This window comes from Ornithodoros turicata, chromosome 6 (assembly GCF_037126465.1).
Source record: "Ornithodoros turicata isolate Travis chromosome 6, ASM3712646v1, whole genome shotgun sequence".
Lineage (NCBI taxonomy): Eukaryota > Metazoa > Arthropoda > Arachnida > Ixodida > Argasidae > Ornithodoros > Ornithodoros turicata.
The window spans coordinates 9,181,589-9,205,126 of record NC_088206.1 but is presented as its reverse complement, the minus strand read 5'-3'; the positions used below and the strand labels follow the sequence as shown (position 1 = coordinate 9,205,126).

At 47.7% G+C, this 23,538-nt stretch overlaps 2 protein-coding genes and 1 long non-coding RNA gene across 3 annotated transcripts in view; 1 reads left to right on the top strand and 2 right to left on the bottom strand.

Moving 5' to 3' along the window:
• Positions 1-465: 465 nt before the first annotated feature.
• LOC135399015 (sodium-dependent proline transporter-like) lies at positions 466-21,619 on the bottom strand. The gene is made up of 15 exons (XM_064630641.1): positions 21,438-21,619; positions 20,687-20,857; positions 18,359-18,490; positions 17,610-17,785; positions 14,796-14,977; positions 14,306-14,438; positions 13,864-13,998; positions 12,466-12,572; positions 10,802-10,926; positions 9,791-9,903; positions 9,606-9,734; positions 5,409-5,508; positions 5,218-5,318; positions 2,359-2,517; positions 466-832 (listed from the first exon to the last, which is right to left on the bottom strand). Exons 1-15 carry the CDS (start codon positions 21,469-21,471, stop codon positions 605-607), a joined length of 2,025 nt encoding a protein of 674 aa, XP_064486711.1. The 5' UTR covers positions 21,472-21,619; the 3' UTR covers positions 466-604.
• The window catches only part of LOC135399018 (sodium- and chloride-dependent glycine transporter 2-like), a 78,736-nt gene continuing 62,002 nt past the window's right edge, over positions 6,805-23,538 (top strand). Inside the window, exon 1 of the mRNA XM_064630643.1 lies at positions 6,805-7,364. The gene's annotated coding sequence lies outside the window, so the exon portion shown is untranslated. The remainder of the gene's footprint in view (positions 7,365-23,538) is intronic.
• LOC135399019 (uncharacterized) lies at positions 7,708-8,865 on the bottom strand. The gene is made up of 2 exons (XR_010424172.1): positions 8,427-8,865; positions 7,708-7,852 (listed from the first exon to the last, which is right to left on the bottom strand). It is a non-coding gene; the product is annotated as an uncharacterized LOC135399019 (long non-coding RNA).

The following is a 23,538-nucleotide window of genomic DNA, read 5'->3' as shown; positions in this document are numbered from 1 at the left end:
AATTATATTCATTCTTATGAGAGTTAGCGAAATGCTTCGCCGTTATCTCGCTTTTTATTTCCGTTCCAAGTCTGCCATACTGCATATGAAAACTGCGTGTGAAAACTAACGGTAGACCGCTGCTACCCATATTTGGAGCGGAAAATACTTTTTCCGTTACCTATTTAAAATGTAGCGGGATCGCTCTCTGCTACTGAAAAAAGTAGTGAATACAGTAGCAACGCTACTAGTAGCGCTACTATGTACAACACTGATCTGCACACACACACCCTGTATGTCTTTATAAACCATGTTCTGTGCTTGGTAAGTGTAGCAAGTCGAGCAACTTGGTCGGAACGAGCTGCTATACAAAGCCATGAAAGCCAAGCAACTCACGCCTGCACCAGTCATGGTCTTGCCACTTCTTTCTGGTTCATTTCATTACGACTTTTCGCAAGTTCGGCGTTACAACGGCAAGAACGTGCATTACTATCACGTACGCTATTTTTATTAGTGTGGACACTTCTCTGTTCTGCTTTCAAGAAATTTGGTCAGCAATTTTGATGTATAGACTTTCTGCACGGCAGAAAGGACAGGCAATGGATAGCTTTTCGCAAACGAACAATCACGGTTTGTTATGAGGGGCATTCGGGGCGTTATGAGGGGCATCTGGGGCATTATGAGGGGTAGCCGGGGCATCATGAGGGACATTCAACACTTTAGTCGGACTTGGGGCCGGAGGGCTTTGTGGAGGTGGCTTCTCGAGGGGCCACCGTAGTGCACGGTATTCGCGAAAATCTTGTGGATCTCGTGGTCCCCAGTCTTCAGTTGGTAGAAATGCGCTTTTGAGATTCTGGAAGAGGAAACGTGGTTCATTAATCTTGTGACATTCAAAGCTAAATACATAAATTATGTGTCGTTTATAAAGCTGCTTCGCTGTGCCTGATTTGTTCCCAAGCAGTCTACGCACAGCTAGTGCGACATGTGTGTCGGGAGACAGCAGGACGTTTCAAAACAAGGCCTTTGAAGAAGCAGCACGAGGCGTGACCTTATAGGTTGGTGGCGTATGAGTAGTTCGCAATGCTACGTTTTCGTGCGTTACGGATGCAACGCGGTACGGATGTCCATGCAGCGAAGTACTGCGTACCTAATCGCAACCGTTACGAGATCGTACAGAACCCTAGTTGGTCTAGACCGAACTCCTCGCGGTGTCGGAGACACACAAGGCCATGCGGCTGATCAAGAGCGAAGAAAGGGTCAAGGCGAAAGTAATATCAAGCGTGCCACCGTATACTTTATTTTGCTTGTCGGTCTGTACCTTATGGAGTCATTCACCGTGTGCATAAACTTGTAAGAGGCGCTATACAGCAGGTGTAAATACTGTAAAAGGTGTTTTATCTCCGGCTTAACACAACAGTGAAAAAAAAAAAGAAAAAATTAAAGACGTAGATGTTTCGCCGAGCTATTCAGCTGGCATCATCAGTACACAATGTGTCCGAAGGTACAGATCAGCCTACTTCTCCACCAAGATATCGTAAACCTCCGGCAGAGGGCGTTACATGCTGTTGAATCACGCCTCGTACACCAAGATTCTAAAAATCTTCTAGGGCCCCAACGTTGCTCGCGCGCCAAGGTCGTCACGTTATCAAAATCAAAATCGTGACATTTAGACCAACAATGGTCGACCAATTCTGTTTTTGTCTTCGTAGCATGCGTAGCCCTGGCCACATCGCGCTTGTGTTCTTTTATACGTGTCACTCGTCGTCTACCTGTTTCACCAACTCGCCTCACAATCCTGGCAACTGATCTCATACACTACACCATTTTGTTCATTAGCCGGAGTGCGGTCCTTCGGTTTCGCGAACACGTTCGTCAGACTGCACATTGGTTTAAATATTGTCCTGATGCCCAAATGACTTAACGCTGTACGGATCTAAAGGCCGACCCACATGGTGCGTATTTCACTGCGTGAAAAGCTGCGTGAAATCGGCGCGCGTGATACGCGGACCCTAACTAACGCAGACCGAACACTACTTCTGCTCAATCCGCGTGATACGCGGCCGGTCGTCGGTTCGACTGGCTACTGCGCATGCTCCACTCTTTTGCGCAGCGTGAAATTCAGAGCCCTCTTGACGCGCTGTTTCACGTGGAGAAAACTGATCCTCTGCGTGAAATTTTACGCTGAGCGTGACACGCTGTGTGTTACGCGCCAGAATACGCAGCATGTGGGTCGGCCTTTACTGCAGCGATATCATGAAGGACGTCAATTCGCTCATGCGCTGGGTTAGGAGAGTTCGCAGCAGCTTCAGGTACGAAATCACTCATGAGATCGAGGACACAATGAACACTTCGATTTATGCAAGTAAAAGCGATTCTTACATTTCGCCGGTTATATAGAGCCACGATAGCCCAAAGAGGAATTTGCACCATAGACAAAGCAGCGATGCACCAGCCGAAGATGTTTGCCCATTCTGGGTAAGGATCCGTGTTGTTGTATGTTATCGGGATGGCGTGGAAAAAGCCGTGGAATGTTAGCACCTGCAACAGGAGGTAACATGGTTGTCCTAACCAGGAATATTGGTCATCATGTCACAGCCGGTGTGTCGACATTATTGCATAGTTCTTGCTGTGGCCGTCAGGGAATGGGCAAAGAATCGTTCACACGGAGTAGTTCACATGGTGAAGACAAGAGTGTCGTCTGCTACGATATGCGCTATCTTCTCCAAAGCGTTGTCAGCTCTGTGCTGACAAGACTCGCAGGTCTGAGGAAGTTGGTGAAAGCAGGCCACAACATCGAGGCATGGTGACCGATAGGCACCAACACGGCGACATGGCGGCATTCGCCTCTGGGAAGGGCGACACACGGAGCTATAGTATTCAAGCAGCCTAGCTAAGTGTGGCGTTTCTTGCTTAACTTGCGGGAGTCATATATACAGGGTGGTTCACCTAACGTGATAAATAATCGCATAAAAATGTACTTGGCTGAACATTATGGGGTCAACTATATTTATCTCGGGGGCGACTTTACCATTACCTCTGAGCACTTTTATTTTAATTTCAATTTCAATTTTATTTCTCTCTCGAGTGGAAGAGTAGCTAAACGTCCGAATGGGCTTGACTAGGCCAATCTGCCAAATGAGAGAGTTGTCGAAATTATCGAACTTAATTTACGAGAAATTGAATTTTCCCAATTGATCTCCGAAATTTGCCAAATCAACATCACGTTGGAAATTGATGTTCTGAGGCTGGAACACAGAAGAGAGGACAAACATACAAAGCCTCAAGTGCCTAAGAACGATGAAAGAAGGAAGTCACTGAAAAGGTTAGCCAGCTGCAGGATTCGAACACACATCTTCTGGGTCCAGAAGTAGATCCTTCTGGTAATCCAGAAGATGTGGGATCAAGTCCTAGTATTGCCGCATTTTGGCCGCCCCTAAACAATTGATGTAACATGTTGTGTCTATAATAAAGAAAGAAAGAAGTCCTGCAGCTGGCTAACCTTTTCAGTGACTTCCTTCATTCATCGTTCAAGATCACGTCTTTCTTTTTTTTTTTCAGAAACGAAGCGCATGTCGGATTCTACCGCACCGCAAAGCAAAATACCTTCCCTACTACTTTGGTAACAGCTGAAAGAAAAAGGCGAAAACCGTCGTTTCGACGCGCGCAAACTGTAGGCCGAGCTCCGTTTCCCGTCAAGTTAATGCAAGACGCCGGGGAAGAAATACTTAGCGGTCACCCAGCTGACGCAAGGAGGAGTGATGCGAGAAAATGCTGAGATGATTTTTAAACTGCACGTAATGGTTTGCAGAAATGGGTTAAATGTAGCAGCAGAACTGCAATGAGTTAGATGTAATGCTAGAGAGCATACCGGCGCTGTGGAGTTTGGCGTCAAGAAGTAAGGATCCACCGACCCGAATTAGCGGGTGGAACTGTTTATTTTCCTTCGTTATATGTACGCGGGTTTACCATACGTACATAGTGAAGGCTTGTGAGTGCTGAAATACTTATTTCGAGAGCCATTGACTAATTAGCGGATTATCTGAAGCGTTCACATGCAACCTGTGGAGATGATGACAGGTCCAAATGGATTTACTGCAACGCGTAGACAACGGCCACCAACGTGGGACTCAAGCAGCACGACATCTTGACCCAGTATTGGACCGATATTGGCAATACCGGCCCAGTATTGGACCGATATTGGCAATACCGGCCCAGTATTGGACCAATATATTGGGCCAAGATGTTGTGCTGCTTGGGAGCCAGAGAACGACCGCTTGTTGATGTCGGCAGGCCCACGCCACGACGAAGTAAGACGTCGTACTCCTATCCCTGCAGTCTCGCTTGGAAGACGTAAGATAACGTAACATTCCAACGCCCGCAGCCGCCTGCAAGCACGCCCCGGTGCACTCCTAACCGCTAGGCGCTCCTAGCCGCGAGCGGGTTCTCAAGCGACCCTCCGCACGCGCGCCTGCGCCTGCGCCGCACGCGAGCTGTATAGGGGAAAAGGGGAGGGATTCACGTCGAATACCCTACCATAAACTTTTCTGCGCCCACGATTCCCGTGGCGCCATCTGTCGTCCGAGCTGAGTTTTCGGCGCAGACCACAGGAATTTCTGAGGGGGTAGCCCAATAATGCATTCACATTAAAGTCGCAATCCGTCCCTTCCTGCTTCCCTCTCGCTCTTGTTTCAAATACCTTTGCCTGGCAACCATGCTGCCGTTATTAACAGAAGCTTGAAAAAGGGGAAGTGAAAGGGCAGGTACATGACCTCCTCGCATTGCTTCTTTCTTTTGGAGATCTGAGCGCGAGCCGGCAATTCGCGCTCCTCAAAACGGCACAATTTTTCCCTCCGGCTATTACTTGTAACAGTGAATGTATTTTGCAATAGAATGGGGTAAATACGGCATGTACGGTTTCTGTTTCCGTCAAAATATCGTGAGGTTGGCTTGGTTGGTTGGGTTGGCAATTTGCAAAATTCAATTCCTCGCGAATTAGATTTCAAAATCTCCCTCGAGATAAATAGCGTTGACACCATAATGTCCAGACAAGCAGATTTTGAATGCGACTTTTGGTCATGTTGGGTGAATTGAAGACGCTGCCAATCCCGCCGTCTCGTATACCAACAACGAAGTCTTGCACTGCGCTGACAAGAAGTAACTAACTATGACTTTCATAGCGCAGCCAGGATGTCAGTAATAAGAGAAGGAAGCGAAGGATAAGAAAGGGGCCACACTTACGAATAGAACACCTGGAATGACGTAAGCCCAGCAAATCCTCATGAGCAAAGATGGACTCGATCCGATCATGAAGTTCATGTCTTCTGAAAAGTTGTTCACGCCTGCACACAAAGGAGAGAGAAAAAGAAAGGAACAAGATATACGACTGCTACATGAGTATATCGCGTATAGTAGGCGCTGCTGTTGCTTACCGTAAATCCACATAACAGCTGTGACTTCGCAAAACCCGATAAATATGAGAGATAGGCCTGCGCTGTAAGTGTCCATCAGATTGAGGACATACTGGCCGCCCTGGAAAACATATTTAGCAAGCACGAGTCAACACCTTTGTATATATACCATGCTCATGTGGTATCACGTATCACTCACACACAGTATCCTTTCGCAGCGGAGTTTACAAGCATAACCACCAAGTCATTCATTTTCTTGAAACATGGTACGAATAATTTCGACTCTTTTGACGCAAGTGTTCTCGGGCAGCCAGGGGATGTGGTCAGATATGGTGGCATTGAAAACATCAGGCTCCCGACCAACAGCGATGAGATCAAGAAGTGCGGCCGCTGTGCAGGAATGCCGCGAACTTCTTTCAGGCCCCAACATTCGAACCTCGTGATATACGAACGGTGCGCGACGGACGTTATTTTGCATCAAAATGACCCTCGATGTCAATAGGATGAAAGCGGTGCAGGTGCTTTATCGTGTAATGGCTTTTGTGGTCCTTATAGGGTCCTAGCGCCGATCCGTGTCTGTAGCAATAGCATTGTCTTCATTTCTCACGAATAATGACAGCGCGGTGCACACTTAAAAACAATCTATGCTGCAGCGACATCTGAGGACGGAAGCAGTAAGCAGAGGGCGTGTGTTGGAACCCCACCGCTGGTGCCTTTTCTTCAACAATAGCTGTATTGTGAGACCCCGAATGGGGAGCTCCATCGCCAGGGGCGATATGCTACCCCAGTGCTGGTGGTGATGTGGGTTCAGCTGTCCTCATTCAATTGGAAAAACAGTATTGTTTGATTGTGCACCTTCTTGGAAATGGGAATCGATTGGAGTAATTGTAGTAATCGGAGAGCTGCCTTGTCATGCTATACCGACCATACCATGTATTCATAACCGAAGAGTGCTAACCCAAGCAGCACAATGTACTGAAAGTCGAGTGCGAAAGGGGTGGACAGTGTGTGTGTCTTATCAATGTTCTTTAGCTTCAGGAGTCTGTTCAAGGCCTTCCAACTACTACCCGTCCACCCCTATTGCACTCGACTTTCAGTACATTGTGCTGCTAGGGAAAGGGTCCACGGCCTAGAAAGGGCGACACACCCACTGCCAACACATCACACCCTTTCCTCCATTCTTTTTAAGCTATCTCTATCCTCGAGGTTACCTGATAAAATCTTGCAACCTCTATACCAATTCGGAATTGAAGCACAGGTTAATGTTCGCCTGCTTTCGCAGAACAAAAATTTAGTAGATACCACTAGAGATAGCGTACAGGTTGGGAAAAAAGTTTACGGAACACGCGAGCGGCGTACTTTTTTTTTTCGGTGTGACACCCTAGCGGGCTCCGGAAGCGGGTGAGTTCGCTGTTTCGGAGGGGTGGAAGGGTGCGCCGTTAGCGACACACAGCGGTAGCTCCCCATCACAAGCCCATCCAAGCGGCACCGGAGCTACCACTGTGCGTCGCTAACAGCGCACCATTTCACCCCTCTGAGACAGTGAACTCACCAGCTTCCGGCAGCCGCTAGGGGGTCCCAACCTGTACATCTCCACCGGTGTCTACTACATTTCAGTTCTTGCGTGCGGTCCGCGGAGTAGAATGAATTCATTCGCCTGTGATGGTCGCGTGGGACAATACCAAGTAGTACATGGGGATGACTGGCAGGTGACCCTGTCAGTGGCGCGCGCTCTTTCGCATGGGCTGCAACGAAGAAGATCCTTGATCTACCCGTCCAACCCCCATGCAGTCGCACTTGCACTTCACTGTACTGCTTCGGATCGCCGGCTTGGTATGTGCGCAGTTTGTCCACGAGAGACAGTGTCGGTTTGGATGTCTGTCTGTATGTGCTCTTGCCCAACACCTCGTTGTGCTCACGGCTGCCATTCGACTACGGATGCGTCGGAGGCGACATTCAGCAGCTTCAGTGGTCACCGTAAGTCAGCTGTACACATGCTACTGTTTACTGTTACTGCTCAGCTGGATATTGCTTCACGGAAAGTGTATATGTACTCCTTGGCACTGTCTGCCACCTGTGTTCGCACCCGTACCACCCTGTCGAAAAAAACCATACAGCCATCTGTATGAGCAATCACATGAGGCTCGTATATGTGTTTATTGTATGAGCAATCATATGAGCTATATGAGCACGTATGAGCTATATGAGCATGTATGAACTATATGAGCACTCTCTCAAACAGCGTATGGCTATATGAGCACATGAACCGTCTGAGCAAACGTGCAACATGGCGTGATTAAGCTAAAATGACAACACGTGATTACAAAATACCGGTTTATTCAGGTACTGGCGCGACGTAGGTCCCTCAGAAAGTTTGCCAAATGCTTTTTGATGAGCTTTTTCCGTTTCTGTCCAGGCACCTTTGATGTCGATAGTTTCTTTTTCTGCATATTTGACGAAGGTATCTGTTGAAAAGAAAGAACAAAATTAGAACTGCGCTAAATTTCTGCGCCTAGAAGTATTCCAGTTCCCACAACTTATACAACCGTATGGGTTCATGCTGAAATGGACATGACTGGGGCCTGTTTCTCATCCCAACGCGTGGATCACACCTTCAAAGCATTAAGTTGTATTTAGTCAATCAGAATAACGCACAAGGTCATTTTGCCAATTAAAATTGAACGTAACCTTCCTCTAATGCTGGTGATGTCCAATGAACGCGGTTCTGAAACATCTGAGTATGTTTGCGTTATGCTTGCAAAACTTGTTCGCTGCTGCAACGGGTTACTGACACAGAGTGTTTGTGGCTTGCTTCACTTTGGGGCATCCAAATACACATTTTTTTTTTTTTTGCATGCTAACGTGCGATTTCGGTATGCCCTGGTGCACGACTTTATTTTAAACACTCTATACACACATGCAAAGGCTATCAGCGAACGCTTTCCACAAAAAGTCACAAAAAGCACGAATATGGTAGTTGCAGACAGCTAACCCGACAGACATAACGAGCGATAACGGAAAAACGGGACTGCAACGTACCTGGAATGCGCACACACCTGCCACGGCTTCTGTAGGTTGATTCTAAGGTACACACACAAAACACCTTCAGTGATCACTGACACGGCACAAAGACACTGTCACAGCATGGAGACGGCGACGAAAATATAAGTCCCACGCAGAGCGGAGCGAAATACGTCCAGATGGCTCCGAGAAGCAGGGTAGAATAAGCAAGTAAGCGTCCAAGCACTGAGATGGCACTCGCAACGGCTTGGATGAGAATCCAAGAGCCAAATAGGACACGGTCGGAACGGGAAACATGCACCTAAAATTTGAACAGAATCGGACGAAGGGGAATGGAGCTCCGACCGTTACGGCCCGCCGACTGTGACGAGCGTCTCTTGAAAGGCCATCACCAGACGCTGTGGCGCCAGCACTTCTAGGTGAATAACTGGTTAACTAAACGGTCAGCCTTCCTCATACTGCTCATATCTTCCTCATACTGCTCGAAATGCAGCTCATACTGCGCATAACGTTGCTCATACTGCTCACTGCTTTTCTCGTATTGCTTATATCTGCGCATATAGCGCTTCGTTGGCCTTGCCGTGCGGCTCATAACATTGCTCATACTGCTCATAACGTTGGCATACTGCACATAGCGCTGCTCATACTGCTCATTGCCTTTCTCATATTGCTCATTGCCTTTCACATATTGCTCATTTCTTTACACATATTGCTCATTTCTTTACACATAGAAAGTTATATGAGTTTTTTCAACAGGGTAGTGTCTTGTTAAATTACACGCGAAGTGTACAAGTTGGGAAAAAAGTTGGCGGGAAACGCGAGCGGCGTACTTTTCCTTCGGTCCGACACCCAAGCGGCTAGCGGAAGCGGGTGAGTTCACTGTTTCGCAGGGGTGGGAGGTGCGCTGTTAGCGACACACAGCTGCAGTTCCGGTATCCCTTGGGTGTCTGTATCGCTGACAGCGCACCCTTCCACCTTTCTGAGACTGTGACCTCACCCACCTCCGCCAGCCGCCAGGGTGTCGCACCGAAGAGAGTCTCCGCTCGCCTGTTCCGTAAACTTTTGTCCCAACTTGTGCAGTTGACGTGCAAGGAGAGCATGCTCTTTCCCATCTCGGGTGTAGGGAAGCTATATTCATGTTTCGTTACTCCTCTTATTAAAAGCACAACAACAAGTATGTGGGCAACGTGTCCTTACGTCGGTAACGTTTGTAATCCCGATGAGGAAGCACAAAGTGCAGGACACTATCGACAGCGTAGCTCGGTGATTTTCGAGCCATGGGAATGTGTCTGACAGCACAGTGAGCGCAGTTTGCAGAAGTGGAAACTGCGAGGAAATGCGACGAGTTAAGTTTTAAATGATAATCTATCATATACACGCACCTCGCTGTCGATGCCCAGGATGAAGAGCATAAAGAAGAAGATGACGGACCACAATTGCGGAAACCAAAATGATGCGAGGGCCTCTGGATAGACTACGAATGCTAAGCCTTGTCCTGCAAGGAAAACGCCAGTGAGTCGAGTGTCGCCCAATTTCATATTGTAACGTTATCATAAGCGTTCCAGGTGTGGCAGGGGTCAAAGGTATGTCCTGTGAAGATGAACACGATTCGAGCTCATTGAGCACACACAATTTGTGGAGGCATCCACGAGCACATCAGCCGAACGGCGTCGTGTTCCACCAGGAGGCTATGGAGCATTTGGAAGGGGTATCGCACTATCCGGGAATTAAGAATCCACATGTTCAAAATCCCAAATCGGTATCTTGAGAACGTGCCCAAAATAGTTTTCCGGAATTTTGGTACTTAAAATACTAGTATTTGCTACTCAGTGCTAGCAATACTTTCTTTCCTCGTCAAGCCGTATCTGGTACACTTCCATACCGTGGCCAGATTTTCAGCTCCAGAGTTCCTGTATTAGGCGCTGGTCCCTCCGTGGTCTCTCCGGCAGCTGACAGAGGCCAATACGACAATTACGTTAGTGTCAGTGTACGTTAGTGTCATATACACCGTGAAGCCCAATGACCAAGAAAACCTATGCGAAGTTAACAATAGCACAGTAGGTGCGAGCGTGTGACCCAGCAGGTTTGCAGTTGCAGACGCAATGTCGGGACTCCCCTCCCTTTCTATGATAATGAAAGAATGGTTAGCGTACACGGTGCCCAGCTATCCGCTGCTTGTGCTCCTCACGTGATACCTTGCGATGGATAAACTTTTCTTTTATGTTGCAAAAGAAATACGGCAGATATACAATGTCTTTTCTTTAAAAAAACTGGAAACTTTTACAGAGAAGCACAAGTAAGGGATTCGCCCTAGGCACCCTGTGCTATCAATCCAATTCAGCATGAAGATCAAAGCATCAGGCTGCTTGTATATGAGCATGAAATTGCATTACCTGCTTTTGCAACGGATTCAATAGGAATTCCCAGCTCCATGGACATGTGGCCCAGTACGGAGAAAATAGCGATGCCACCAAACAAGCTGGTGAGCACATCCGCGACAAAGACGATCACTGTGTCACTGTCGGAACAAGAGGAACGTTATATTCGTGCTTACAGGGATTCCCTGGATTCCTTATGCACGTGCCATTTGTGTATCTACCCTCCAGCGGTCGCTTATGGCACAATCGTCCTGCCCTGTCGCACGTCATGTATGGCAACATCGTTTTGAGGCAGCTAGTTATGCACTGTTTATATAAAACAGGGACACGTGACATCTACTGCAGATATACTGCGTGTTTTAGTGCAGTGATATCTTATAAAGCTAATTAAGGGGCAATCACTTCTGCGCAAGACAATAGAGAAAGTTTGTTCGCCCACCGCGCAGAAACGGCGTAAAATATCGACAAAACAGAAGTACTGGCGTGTTCTCCTTGCTTTACCCTCGTCAATGACACATTTTGTAGAATTCCAGGACTATCCGTTGATTTGTATTGAGCCCGAATTCGCAAATATTTTAGTGTGCGACACTCTATCGATATGGCAGCACATGTTCGAGACGCGCCAAACTTTAAAGGGACTACGAAACGATTTTTTTCTTCGTTTCGTTCGAAAGAAGACATTTTTCTGAGTCTAGAACCGAAATTTTACTTTCGTCGCGCGAGCGGATTTCTCGGGAGCGAATTTAAACGGAGCGGCGAAGGGAGGACAGCTGGCGCCGCGCCGTGACGAGCTGCCGAGCGGAGACACAACGGGTAACTTGACGCGACCGCGGCCGGCTCAGCAACACGTCATCGTGACGTGTTGCCGAGCCGAGGAATCCCGCCAGGAGCATGCGCCGTAGGATCCCGCGTATGCGTTCATCGGGAGTGGAAATCTCCATGACAGCAGCTTTAGCGCGATCGGCAGATTTCGGCAGTGGCGGCAGCCACAGCGCGAGCTCGCGGCATTACTTGCCATTGTGCAACACTGGTGACGTAACGGGGAACCGAAGAGCGGTCCGTACAGTTACACCATCGGCAGGGAAATATGCGCGGGAGAGGAGGAACGCGGAAGAGACATTTCCAGCGCGCGCTCCTCGCAGAGTGGAGCGATTTCGTCCGGAAAAATTTGTGGCATATTAGTTTCTCTGCGGGAAGAACAGTTTCCATCAAAAAAAAGTATGGGGGTTCGGGAAATTTCATAGTCCCTTTAATCTATTAAAAATCAACGGCTCAACCTTGTCCCCTAAAAAACACGTCATTAACTAGAGAAAAGTTAAGAGAACACGCCAGTACCAATCTTAAGATGGTAGTTTAGAGCGTTCACGCATCTTGTGCGAACGAAAATCGCCCATAGATTTCTGAAGAAGTGATTCCACCTTTAGTACTGTGGTCTGCAGAGAAACAAGGATCGCATTACACGCGAACGCTTTGACCGCGGCCATTTTCATACGGCTATATGCGGTCACGTGCATGTGCGTTCCTCATTACGAGTCTTGTGTAAATACGTCGCGCTCTCGCTTTGCACGTTCCCGACTCTGGACCGAGAAATGGAAGGGTATACCTCCGTGTTCGTGATAGACGGTCGACATGGAACCGTGATGAGAGACTAGAGAGTTGGAGTGACGATGCATGCTTACACAAAGATATCCTTATTCCTGAAGTGGTTGTAGCTCCCGACCATAATAATGACACCCCAGGAAAGATTCAACGAATAGAACGCTTGTTCAGCAGCCTTTCGCCATACCTGTCAAGAGATCACAGTACGTATATGGATTAGTGTCTCGTCCTGAGAGACATAGTATTCCGCAACCGCTCAGCCTAATATATATATAAAAAAGAAAAGATTACGTTGATTGAGGACGGGGGCTCAGCACAACCGTGCTATGCCGTCCTTCCGGATGAGTTTAAAATATGCTTTTGAAGAAGAGCGAGTGTTAGTATAGACCGCTACCGGTAGCCCGATAGTCTACCGCACCCTATCAGCAGATAAGATTCCGAGTCACGCTTTCTGGCATTGGTTCCGGTAGGCATGGTAAGTTAACGGCGACGTTATCAGCGGTCTACTAGCACTCGCTAATATTTCGATTAATTTATCAAGCGGTGACCATGAGAATGTTTCCTTATGGAAAACTCGGCTAGTCAATCTGGAGCGGCTTTTTTTTTGCTTCGTTTCAGGGGTCGACCCGGGTTCGATTTGATTGTTCATTGAAATCAACTCACTCCGCGACAATAGACAAGTTCAGAAAATCCCAGTGCTCTTTGCTCACGCATTGCATCCTGGGCGCTTGCTGAGCGGGGAGCGAAGAGTAATCCTTCACATTTTGCTTTCGCTGACCGTCGTAGACAATGGACCGGTAGGGGAGAAATCGGAACAGTTTGGAGGCCACCCGTTTCTTTCGTATTAGTAAACTCCCACAGTTCAAAGCGGCGCTAAGCAGTCTGGGATTTTCTGAACTCGTCTATTCGGCAGGTCGATCCAGAGCGGCTTTTCTTGCTCCAGAGATGGTATGGTTCACTGGTAGATGCGGATTCCATTTGCATATTTCACTGGTCGTTTGAGATCAACTCGCTCAGCGACGGAGCGTTCCTTCTTACGGCAAACTCGTCTCGTCGATACGGAGCGGCTTGTTGCCCAGCGGCGGAGATATATAGCGTGTTCCGCTGGTCGATCCGGATTGAAATCGCATGTTTCGTCACTAGGAGCCGGTTTCAGATCAGTTCGCTCTGCGACAGAGCATTCTCTTTTTTTCCTGCCAAAAAATCTGGGATTCAGCCCGGAACTCCAACGAGTCAGTTTCGTCATTTCGGCATCTATACGAAGCCGCGCAACAGCGAGCGTTGGCTCGACCCGAGGAATTTCCCGGATGTGGCGCGATGACTTACGCCATGCAATTGGCCGGAGCATGGTTGACTTTCGTTGGTGCTCGCTTAAAATCGACTAGCCGAAATCTCCACTAGAAAGACCTCCGAACAATAGTCAAACTTCAGCGCCAGTGGCAAAAGTTCGAACGCAGCGTGTCCAAAACATTCCTTACGTTTATGTTCCCTAACTTGTGAAAGTCTGGCAGCAAGAAGTACTTGATTCCGTCGAAGGATCCAGTCAATGTGACTCCTTTGATAAGCAGGATCGTGAGAACGACGTACGGAAACGTTGCCGTAAAGTACACAACCTAAAAGGAACAAATTAACTCGGAGTACAACTTGACATAGTCTGTGACAAGTTCCTTGTGACAACGACGCAACGTATGAAACCCGTCGCTTTTGCGTTGCTGTCAAAGTAACGACGCCTTTCTTTCTGCGAGAGGAAATTTCTGCACTTTAGTACCCTTTTGAGAACCAGATCATTGCCCTTGTTTCCAGGAATATTCCGCAAAAGCACTGGGTGGTGTAAGCCGAAGGTAGACAATACCCATATGGTCAGTTACTCGTAGAAAAGCAGCGGACGCTTCAGAAAAATGACCCAAAAGCATGACGCACCTTCCCTGACGAGGTCACTCCTCGGATGAGGCAGATACATACGAGGAACCAGCTTATGAATAAGCAGAGGCATAGTCCCCATCTTATCGAACCAACCTCGTCGATGTTGGCGGATAAATGCAGCACGTACTTTCTGAAATTAGAAAACGACGGTGTTGACTACATTGCACATACTGTATTTACAAACGTTTGATGTCAATGCCTTAGATTACTTCAGGTTGTGTGTTCAGATGTGCCAGGAAAGAACGTGAACACAGACACTCGACCCGCCATACTCGTGACGTCAGCAGGCTCGTGGCTATGACGACGGAATGGAGTGGACACGTGAAAACACGGCATGTCATGACGTCATGCATACACGTGCCCACGGATAAATTTCACTCACAGAAACAGCGAAATATTACGGTGGACTTGTCTCGGTGCCGGACAGTTTTCCCGTGAAATGTAACCAGCTGAAGTCTCATTGGAGTTCTCCTGCCTATATACTTACTCCCAGAACTGTTCCGAGGCAGTTTGTGTGGCGTTTGTACAGTTGGCCATTGCGGCGTAGTAGAGGTCCTTCGGAACGGAAAAATTGGTCCTGGACGCAGTAGCAAGCCAAATAGCATCTCCTGAGGCGGGCGTTTCAGTGACGTTCGCGGACAATATGTCGGGTACCTCCCAGCAGTGAACCTGATAGTGAAATTAGAATATATAGTATGTGCATACACACACGCAAAAAAAGGAAAACAAGGAACAGTAGGAACCACAACTGTAGCCGAGCTAGTTTTTTATGTGCAGCTTTGAGTGTTTTCACACGACCGACATATTCCTGGGAATATTCCAACGGACAACGCGAAGAACGTCATAGTTTTATGTAACCGCGTGAGCGCCAGCACTCAACGTGTCGTCTGTTCGTGCGCTACTAACAGCGTGGATACATGTACATACTTCAAAAAATGTACTCAGTACTTTTAGTTATTTCTTCCGTAGAATGGATTGGGTTGATTTAGCGAGCTCTCATTAGTTCAGAAATAAACGTATATCCCCCCTCTTTTTAGTTGCATATAGTTGTATTACGATTAATCAAGCGGATTACCTTGGGTCACGTGACGTGATAACGCGTAATGTTTTTAGTCTTTCTTTTCTTTCTCGTGGATTCTGCGCACACCGGAGATATGAACCATTAAATATCTTTATTCCAAGGACTGACCAAGGACTGACCAATGACTGACCAAGGACTGACCAAGAACTGACCAAGGGCACTGACCAAGGGCACTGACCACACTGAGCACACATCAACACACCAGCGCCTTATCTCAACTGTTTCCTCTCCTCCTCAACATTTGTCTTCACTCGCATACCTTCTGTTTGCACGAAGGAGACAGTCATTTCAAAATTCGTCTCCGTCATGCGGGTTCGAAGGTTTGTGCTAACGAGATCTCTCACGCTAAATAACCACTCCAACGCATCGCCTGCTTGGGAACCCAGTGTTATATTTGAGAAATAGACTTCAGTACTGGGAGTGATTGCAAAACACTCAACTCAGGTCGTCTAGCCGAATTGCGCCACCTGTTGATGACGGTTGTAGCCCATGTTTTTTAATGAGAAAAAATACCCTGAATACCACTACGGAAATACATATCTGATACTTCACTTAAGATACACAAAAATTATACTCGGTTAACCCCGCCTGCGGCGCGGCCACAAGATATTCCGTAGCAGACGGTGTCGTCTGCCAGGTGCACAGCCTGCCACTTCCGATATTACATAAATATACACAATATATATACATAAAACGCAGAGGAACTTCTTGCCCATGAGCAGTCTTTTGTTTCTACTTCCATTAGAATATTCTGTGAGGATGTCACTATGTGAATACACAGTTTCTGTGATGCTCCGAGATTCTGGGAGCTTCATTGTGGGCAGTAAAAAAAAAATGTTTATCCACTATAGCAGTATACAGAAGGCATGTGTACTCAGGGCGGAACGATGTCGGGTTGGTGGAACTTGGAAGGGCGCGAAGATTGGAGGCTGCAGAACATAGTGTAATGTTGCTGCAACGCCTGTACTGGATGTATGTCAGCTCCGCTTGAACGTAGAAGCCATGCCAAACTTGTCCCAAATGTATACATAAATCGTACGGGCCTTATACTAACGCGTAATCGCCATTGCCTTTTCGTCCATATTCGAAGGTGTCCGTGTCCGCGGAGAACTTTGATACGCAACAGTGCGTTTGTAACACACGTGTTCAAAGCACGCATGGTATACGGAAGGACGTGTGGGAACATGGCTTCGACGACAGACGCGAACAGTAACCCTCCATGACGTGTGTCTGGGAGCCGCAAGGGTGTAGCATTCCACTCCAGACTCCATTAGAATCACGTACGTCCCTTTAGCACCAGATGCGAGGAGAAACAATGTAATATAGCACGCTTCTGCCTCTCCTATTTGCAAAAGGTGTGGCTCCACAACAAACACACGTCAAAAACACGCGCGGACAAACGCCCACACTTACATTGTCAATACATCTCAGTGCATACGTATTATCTAATGAAATTTCTGCTATACACGGGCCACGGTGGCTCATTTGGTAGCGTGTTCGCCTATAGACGATTTTAAAAAGATGCGCGCCACCAAGCGCGCGGCGCAAAGCAGCATGGGAACTTTGAGGGACACTATACTCCGTCGTCTGCTGCGGTAGTCTGCGCACACCGGGAATGTTGTTGTTCTATCTCCGTCTCTGGCCGTCTCGTAATGTTGTAAAATGCTCTAAGTTCCCATGAGCCCTTGCGCGCCACAGGTGGCGCTTGCTTTTCAAAAAAGGTCTATTGATCCCAAGGTTGTGGGTTCGAACGCGGCCGAGGACGCCAGCAACTTGGTGGCAGGCTACAAGCTGCTTTGACACGCAGTCTTCCGCGAGTGACGTTAAATACGGTGTGCCGCGTGTTGAGATGTCAGCGCACGTTAAACAAGTGACGCGCACGTTAAACGACTAATTTTGCCGAAGTGCCGAGAATTAATGCACAGAGCGACCGCTGCCCCGTCGCTCATTATCAAAGACGTCTCGCGAGGTAAAGTTATTATCATTATTGCTATCTAACCTTCATAGAATTAATATAGCTGGGAAAATGTTTAATGTTGGTACTTTCACTTCCTACACTATCTACCAATGCCTGAAGACATTTTGTATCGCACGGTGTATTTATACCGCTTTGCATGAGGGCTATACCCGTACTATATGTCGTCATTCTCGTCCTCCTCCTGGACTCATCTGGGTTCCTACACTGTAATTCTTATCGTATCATACTCGTCCCTGGCTTACCAGTCCCGCTTCGCGGAGATAGCAAGTTTCTCTGTCCGCTCCCCACCACTCGAAGCACCCTGCCCATGGAAGCTCAGAGCGGAAAGATTGGGCAAGATAATAAAGGGAATATGCCAGAACGACGTTGTAATAGATGGCCACCAGGACTGACAGTATCACCATGCCCACACCGATACCTAATGGGATAAACGGAAGACAACCTCATTAGAACGCTATCGAAAAAGTTCACGGTACAATCGCAATGCACTAGAAAGCAACAAGGAATTCCAAACCATATACACTCTTAAAAATGAACTTCACCGCATAGCACGCTCCTAGCCAACCATCATCTCGAATGATATCGTTATATGTCCTTATTTGTTGAAAACGGGAGGCGTACGCCATTTCTGTGACAATTATGAACAGCATAAGTGTCACAAAAAGGCGTACGCCTCTCGTTTTCAACAAATCAGGGCAGATAACGATATCATTCGAGATGATGGTTGGCTAGGAGCGTGCTATGCGGTGAAGTTCATTTTTAAGAGTGTATGGCGACGCATGTAGGCCTTGATCATAGGTGTGGGCATTCCACTGCTGCACTCACCTTCACTTCACTAAACAATTGACATTAACGACGTCATCTGAATTCATATTAAGATTCTTCGAGTGATACAATTATGTTGAGCAAAGCCGGCTAATAAGATATGTAAGATATGCAAGTTTACGTCAAACCGCGTTATGGCTCTATCGGGAGACTATATTTGACGTACCACGTGCTACTGGCAGACAATTCCAAACAACAATTGGTCCAGCAGTGGCAAACTGTCCAAAAGAGATTTCCATGATGAATAAAGGAACTCCCATCACCACGATGATGAGCAGGTATGCCGCGAAGAATGCACCTGAAAATTGAGAAAGGCCGTACCACCTCGAATATACGTATACGAACTGGCGCCTCATAGTTTCAAAGCAATAACAGCCACCAGTACTCTGGCACGGAAATCGAAGACAATTGAAAGAGCACTATATGTCAGTACGAGCAGAGTGGCCATGCGATGGTGGTTCCAAGGTCAAGGCATTCGGTGGGATCGTATCCTAATACCATCTGTCTGTAGCCGGAGGTTGTCCATCATACCTTCCAGACTAATGTCGCTACAGTTCCCCGTGAAGTCTGCCCAGGAAGCATATTAAACCGCCCAGTCTCACTTTCACCATATGCCCAGTGCTGAACAAAAGCTTACGGAACACGTTCCGGCGCATTCCTTCCCCAGATTAACGCGCGAGCAGCGAATGGTACAGCTTGGGACAAAAGTTTACGGAACACGGCACCTGCGTATTTCTTCATCGGAGCGCTTCCCTGCTAGGTGTCACGAAGCGATCGAATAGAAAACGGGTGGCGGGCTATTCGATCCATCTCTCAGTATGTATGTCCACTCGTTTTTGCAGCTAGGTTGTCGCTCCATTGGAGAAATGTGACACCGTAGTGTTCCATAAACTTTTGTCCCAAGCTGTACCGTGCGGACTTGTGTCTCTAAGTTCGTACGGTCCCATTCGCCGCTAGCGCGTCACTCTGGGGAAAGAATGCGGTGGGAGTGTGTTCCATAAGCTTTTGCCCAGCACCGTACATTGCTAACACAGAGCAACCGTTGCTCCGCGGTATGCTAACACTGAATCCGTTAACATCCCTCACCGTCGACTTTCACGTGCGCTTCCGCTTACATAGACTCTGGTATAACATTCCATTGTGTTATATTGCAAATCCCCCCTATATACGAAATGGTACCACATCTTAACAGTGACCGTCTGATGCATTCGGACTGTGCAATGACTATGGGCAAGTTATATTTCTTATTTGGCAATAACAGCCGAATGGAGAAAAATGGAGAAAAAAGAAAATGCCAATATTTGTTATGTGACGAAACGACCTGTCGATACAAGAGAAATTTGTACCAGAAGGAAAGAAAGATGAGGAGTGAAACTGTTGGTGATATATAGGATAGTCAGTCCCAGGTCGTAAATATATCTAGGAATTGTCCTGGAACAACTGTCTCTAAGGCCATCGTCGATTGACATTTGAACCGAGATCAAGCGTTTTGCACTTTTAGTATACAAAAATACGAAGTTAGCTGCAATAATTTGCGAATTTCGCAGAACGGCCCATCGCGGTAGTAGACGAATTCTGACTTATGTCCACGTAGCGAACCAGGGAGAGGAGGCAGTAAGCATGCCTTCTGTATCTTGCTGGCGTTGGCTCAACCATAGACTCAACGCCATGTATTTTCGTGCTGTTCTAACCATAGGGAGATATCCTGCGGCCGAGCTGCAAGGTTCCGTAGCAGACGACCAGGTCTACCGTCGGCCCTGTCGTCTGCCATGTGCGCAGCACACCACTCCGCTATTCTGGCGCTGTCCGAATGCCTCCGCTGCTCCGAACGCGGCGGAACTTCCGCACCGTGAGCTTTCTTTCTTTTTTTACTAGCATATTCCATGAGGATGTCTGTCATGCGAATACACGGTTTCACACACCTTATCCCACGGGGCAGGGGCGGATCTAGAGGGGGGCGTCAGGATGTCTTGACCCCCTCCTCAATATCTGTCTTCACATATAGTGTTTAATTGACCTAGATTCTACCATGCTGGCCAAGTCTGAACCCGCCTCTCAGAAAAATCCTGGATCCGCCCCTGCCACGGGGGAGACATAAGCGTTACAGGAAAGGGGCTTATGGCGACGTGAGGACGTGAGGTCAAGTGGTTTCTTTTCTTTTTTTTTCATTTTTTATTTCGTGTTAGCGCCGCGAAGCAACTGTGGCTATGAGCGCTGTACAGAGGAGGGCAGATAGAAGACAACATAGAGTGGGGGGCAGTGTATTAGTACGTGTCCTGGGCCGACTTCAGGGGGAACCTGTGCCGACATATTCGTCTGGAAAATCTTCGGAAAACCCAGGGAAAACCTGAGACAGCACACAGCCGGTGGTAGGATTCGAACCCACCACCTCCCAGTCTTCCAGCACGACCTTGGCTACCATTATCAAGTGGTTTCGACTCGCCCGTTTATTACTGCGTGGTCCAACATAAACTGCAATAGCGTGGTGTCTCACCTCCTCCATTCTGATAGGCCAGTATAGGGAATCTCCATACGTCTCCAATCCCTACGGCCATTCCAATGGCGTACAGGACGGATTCTGTTCTGTTCGCAAACCGACCTCGTTCGGGTTCTTCTTCGGCTTCGCCGAGTGCACCAGCGGCTGCTTCTTTCGGGTCTTCTTTCTCTGTAGATATGAGATTAGACGGGAGTACTGCAGTAAACGTGGTGTGAGCGCAGGAATTGCTGTGTAATCGTTTCTCATTCTGCACATGCGATCTGAATGCACGGGACTTCTTTTTTTTTAACATGTCGCCTCACATTAGAACGTGTAACGTCCGCGAGACTTCACATATAGCTGCGATGTTCCAAGCTATATCGCCGGTTTTCATGCGTGAAATAAAATTAAACATTTATTTCTCTCTAATAGAGCGAAGATAAATACTAAATGGGTAAAGGTGGCCTCACATAACGAAGTTACTTAAGCTAAAGTTAGTCTGATGGTGGATAGCACACGCTTCACCACTACTGTCGTTTGGAAGTTCGAAAGATTAGGCCAAAATTCACGGTGGTACCGCCATTTTTTCCCTGCAGTGATGCGGCGGCCGCGTAATCATACAAAATGCGGCAGAAGTGGAACAGACCTGGTTCACATATCATCTACAAAGGTGCGGATATCCGTTAAAGCAAAACCGAAATGAACACATCGTTCGTCGAAGAGGTTCGACAAAACAACTCAAGCCTAATGATGACATATAGAAGCTCACTGGCATCTCCAGCCTGTAGCTCCTGCACTGTCATTGTAGCAAAACCAGGGGGTAGTTCTGACTGACAGGTCCTTTAGAGGTGAGCGCAGGTTCCTTTGCAGATGGAGCGTGCCGACCCCCGCTTCATGGCGCCTTGACCGCGTTCTTCTTCTTCTTCCTCGTCATGCACTCGCGTCTTCCATTCTTTCTTCATTGGTCACCAGGGCGAGACACTGATGCTCGAGGACATGACCCAGAAGCCCCATGCCTTGTGTGCAAAAATGACACAAATGTGAAGATGTCTTCCCTTGATAAATGTTTTTTTTATTCCGATGCATTAATTTTAGACTTCTTAATGGCATCAAGATACGCGGTTCAACAGCAATCACTGCTGTTACATGCTTAAAGGTTATGAAGGATGTACACAGCGCCGAGAAGCAGCAAATACGCTTTATACTGCAGCACTGAAGCATCTTCCCGATTTCGCACGGCCGAGGTTGCAACAAGAAGGACAAAAATACCCTGTCCAGAAACGTCCTGGATCTCCTACCATTTTTGTCTTGATGCTTGAGCGCTCTTTGAGGCACTGTTTGGGGGGCCTATGGACCATATATGGTCCATAGGCCAATGCCATTGCCATTATAATGGCTCTTGTAGATGGGACGATAATGGCTCCTTACTATCTACATTTTTTTTTTCTTTTTATACTCCTTGTAACCCAACAGCTTCGTTGAAGAAGAAGCCTCAGGTTAGAAGCCGCCGGTACTTCGAGCACAGACTGTTCTTCTAGAAGGGACTGTCTGGGCTCATCTTTGGTATTGTATCTAAAGGGCGATGGGGGTTATGCTCAGCTACCTTTAAATGTAATGCTGGTGGTGGTGACAGTTCCCAGTAAAAGGACAGTCTCTGTTCGAGACGTCCGCGGCTCCCGACCTCAGTCTTCTACTTCAATCTACGTTCGCCGGATCGCTGGAGTTTCTAGTTTTCGACCAATAGCTTCTTGTAATTCACGATGTTCGCAAATTAAGCTTTGCCTCAGCTGTGTCACCTCCCTTGTGGTTAACAAACTGTGTAGTATAACAAGTCAGTGGTTCTCAACTGCGGGAATTGTGGACCGCGTGCCCGACAGCACATTGTCGGCACCGGGGCTGGCATCGTGGTCCTGGAGCAGGTTACCACGGATCACTGAATAAGAAAGACAGGAGTTGAAACTCCCCGTGGAAATAAGTGGTGAGGCGCTACCAGATAGAGTTAATTTCAGACGCCTCGCGACAGATGGCGCTCCCATTGTTTTTGCGATTTCGCATAGAACCTTACGGGAAAACCGTGCACTTTTCGAGCGTCACGGCATGACATAGCGTGACATAGCCACCACGCTAACCACTGAGCCACGCGAGGTGAGGGCATGCTGAGCAGAGAAGCGGTGGGCGGCCATGGAGATCGGGCGGAGCAGCCAATGACCGCCACGCCGCAGCATCACGTGACAACAAAATTTTCGTGCTCTGCCCTACAGATGGCGCAGCGCTCCGGTCCTCGTTAGGGATCCTGTATTCCAGGAACCCTAGTCCTCGTCCTCCTGACTTCACTTTATCTGGTCGTAGGAGAGAGTAAAGTTTCACCCCTGTCTTTCCTACTCCGTGCTACGGACGACGCTCGCTGTAAAGAGTACAGCTCGTAGCTATGGTCATCACTGGTTGGACATGCTGGAGCGATCGCGGGTTCCTTTCAATAACATAACAACCTTGTGGTAACAACAACTTTGTAGTAAGCATACCATCTGCTAACTTTGTAACTTTGTAATCTGGTATCTTTGTAATCTTTGTATCTTTGTAATCTGGTAACTTTTTGGTAAAGCATACCATCTGCGCCGTAGCTCGCCGATGTGTGTTTTTTATTGCCGCTCAGTCTTGTGCACGCCTCCCACAGCACTGTATCCCTCTGTTGTCTTACTGCTTGCATGCCGTTGGGTGTCTTTAGTGGAGATGGGAATAATTGGGTAATTAAGTAATCCGTAATGTCAAGAACCTCTAACCGACACTCATAAACAGCCTGGAAAAGTCATTATCTGTCGAGTATACCGGTATCGATAAAACGTTATTATCCATAAACATTCATTATATTC

What these genes read in the sequence shown, in the direction of transcription:
- LOC135399015 (XM_064630641.1), bottom strand. Translation starts at nt 21,471, where the DNA reads ATGACAGTGCAGGAGCTACAGGCTGGAGATGCCA. An exon ending in ATCTCCGCGAAGCGGGACTG is followed by an intron (nt 14,978 to 17,609) that starts GTAAGCCAGGGA and finishes TTTCACTATCAG; the next exon opens with GTTCACTGCTGGGAGGTACC. An exon ending in ACAAGTTAGGGAACATAAAC is followed by an intron (nt 12,573 to 13,863) that starts GTAAGGAATGTT and finishes ATCTCTTGACAG; the next exon opens with GTATGGCGAAAGGCTGCTGA.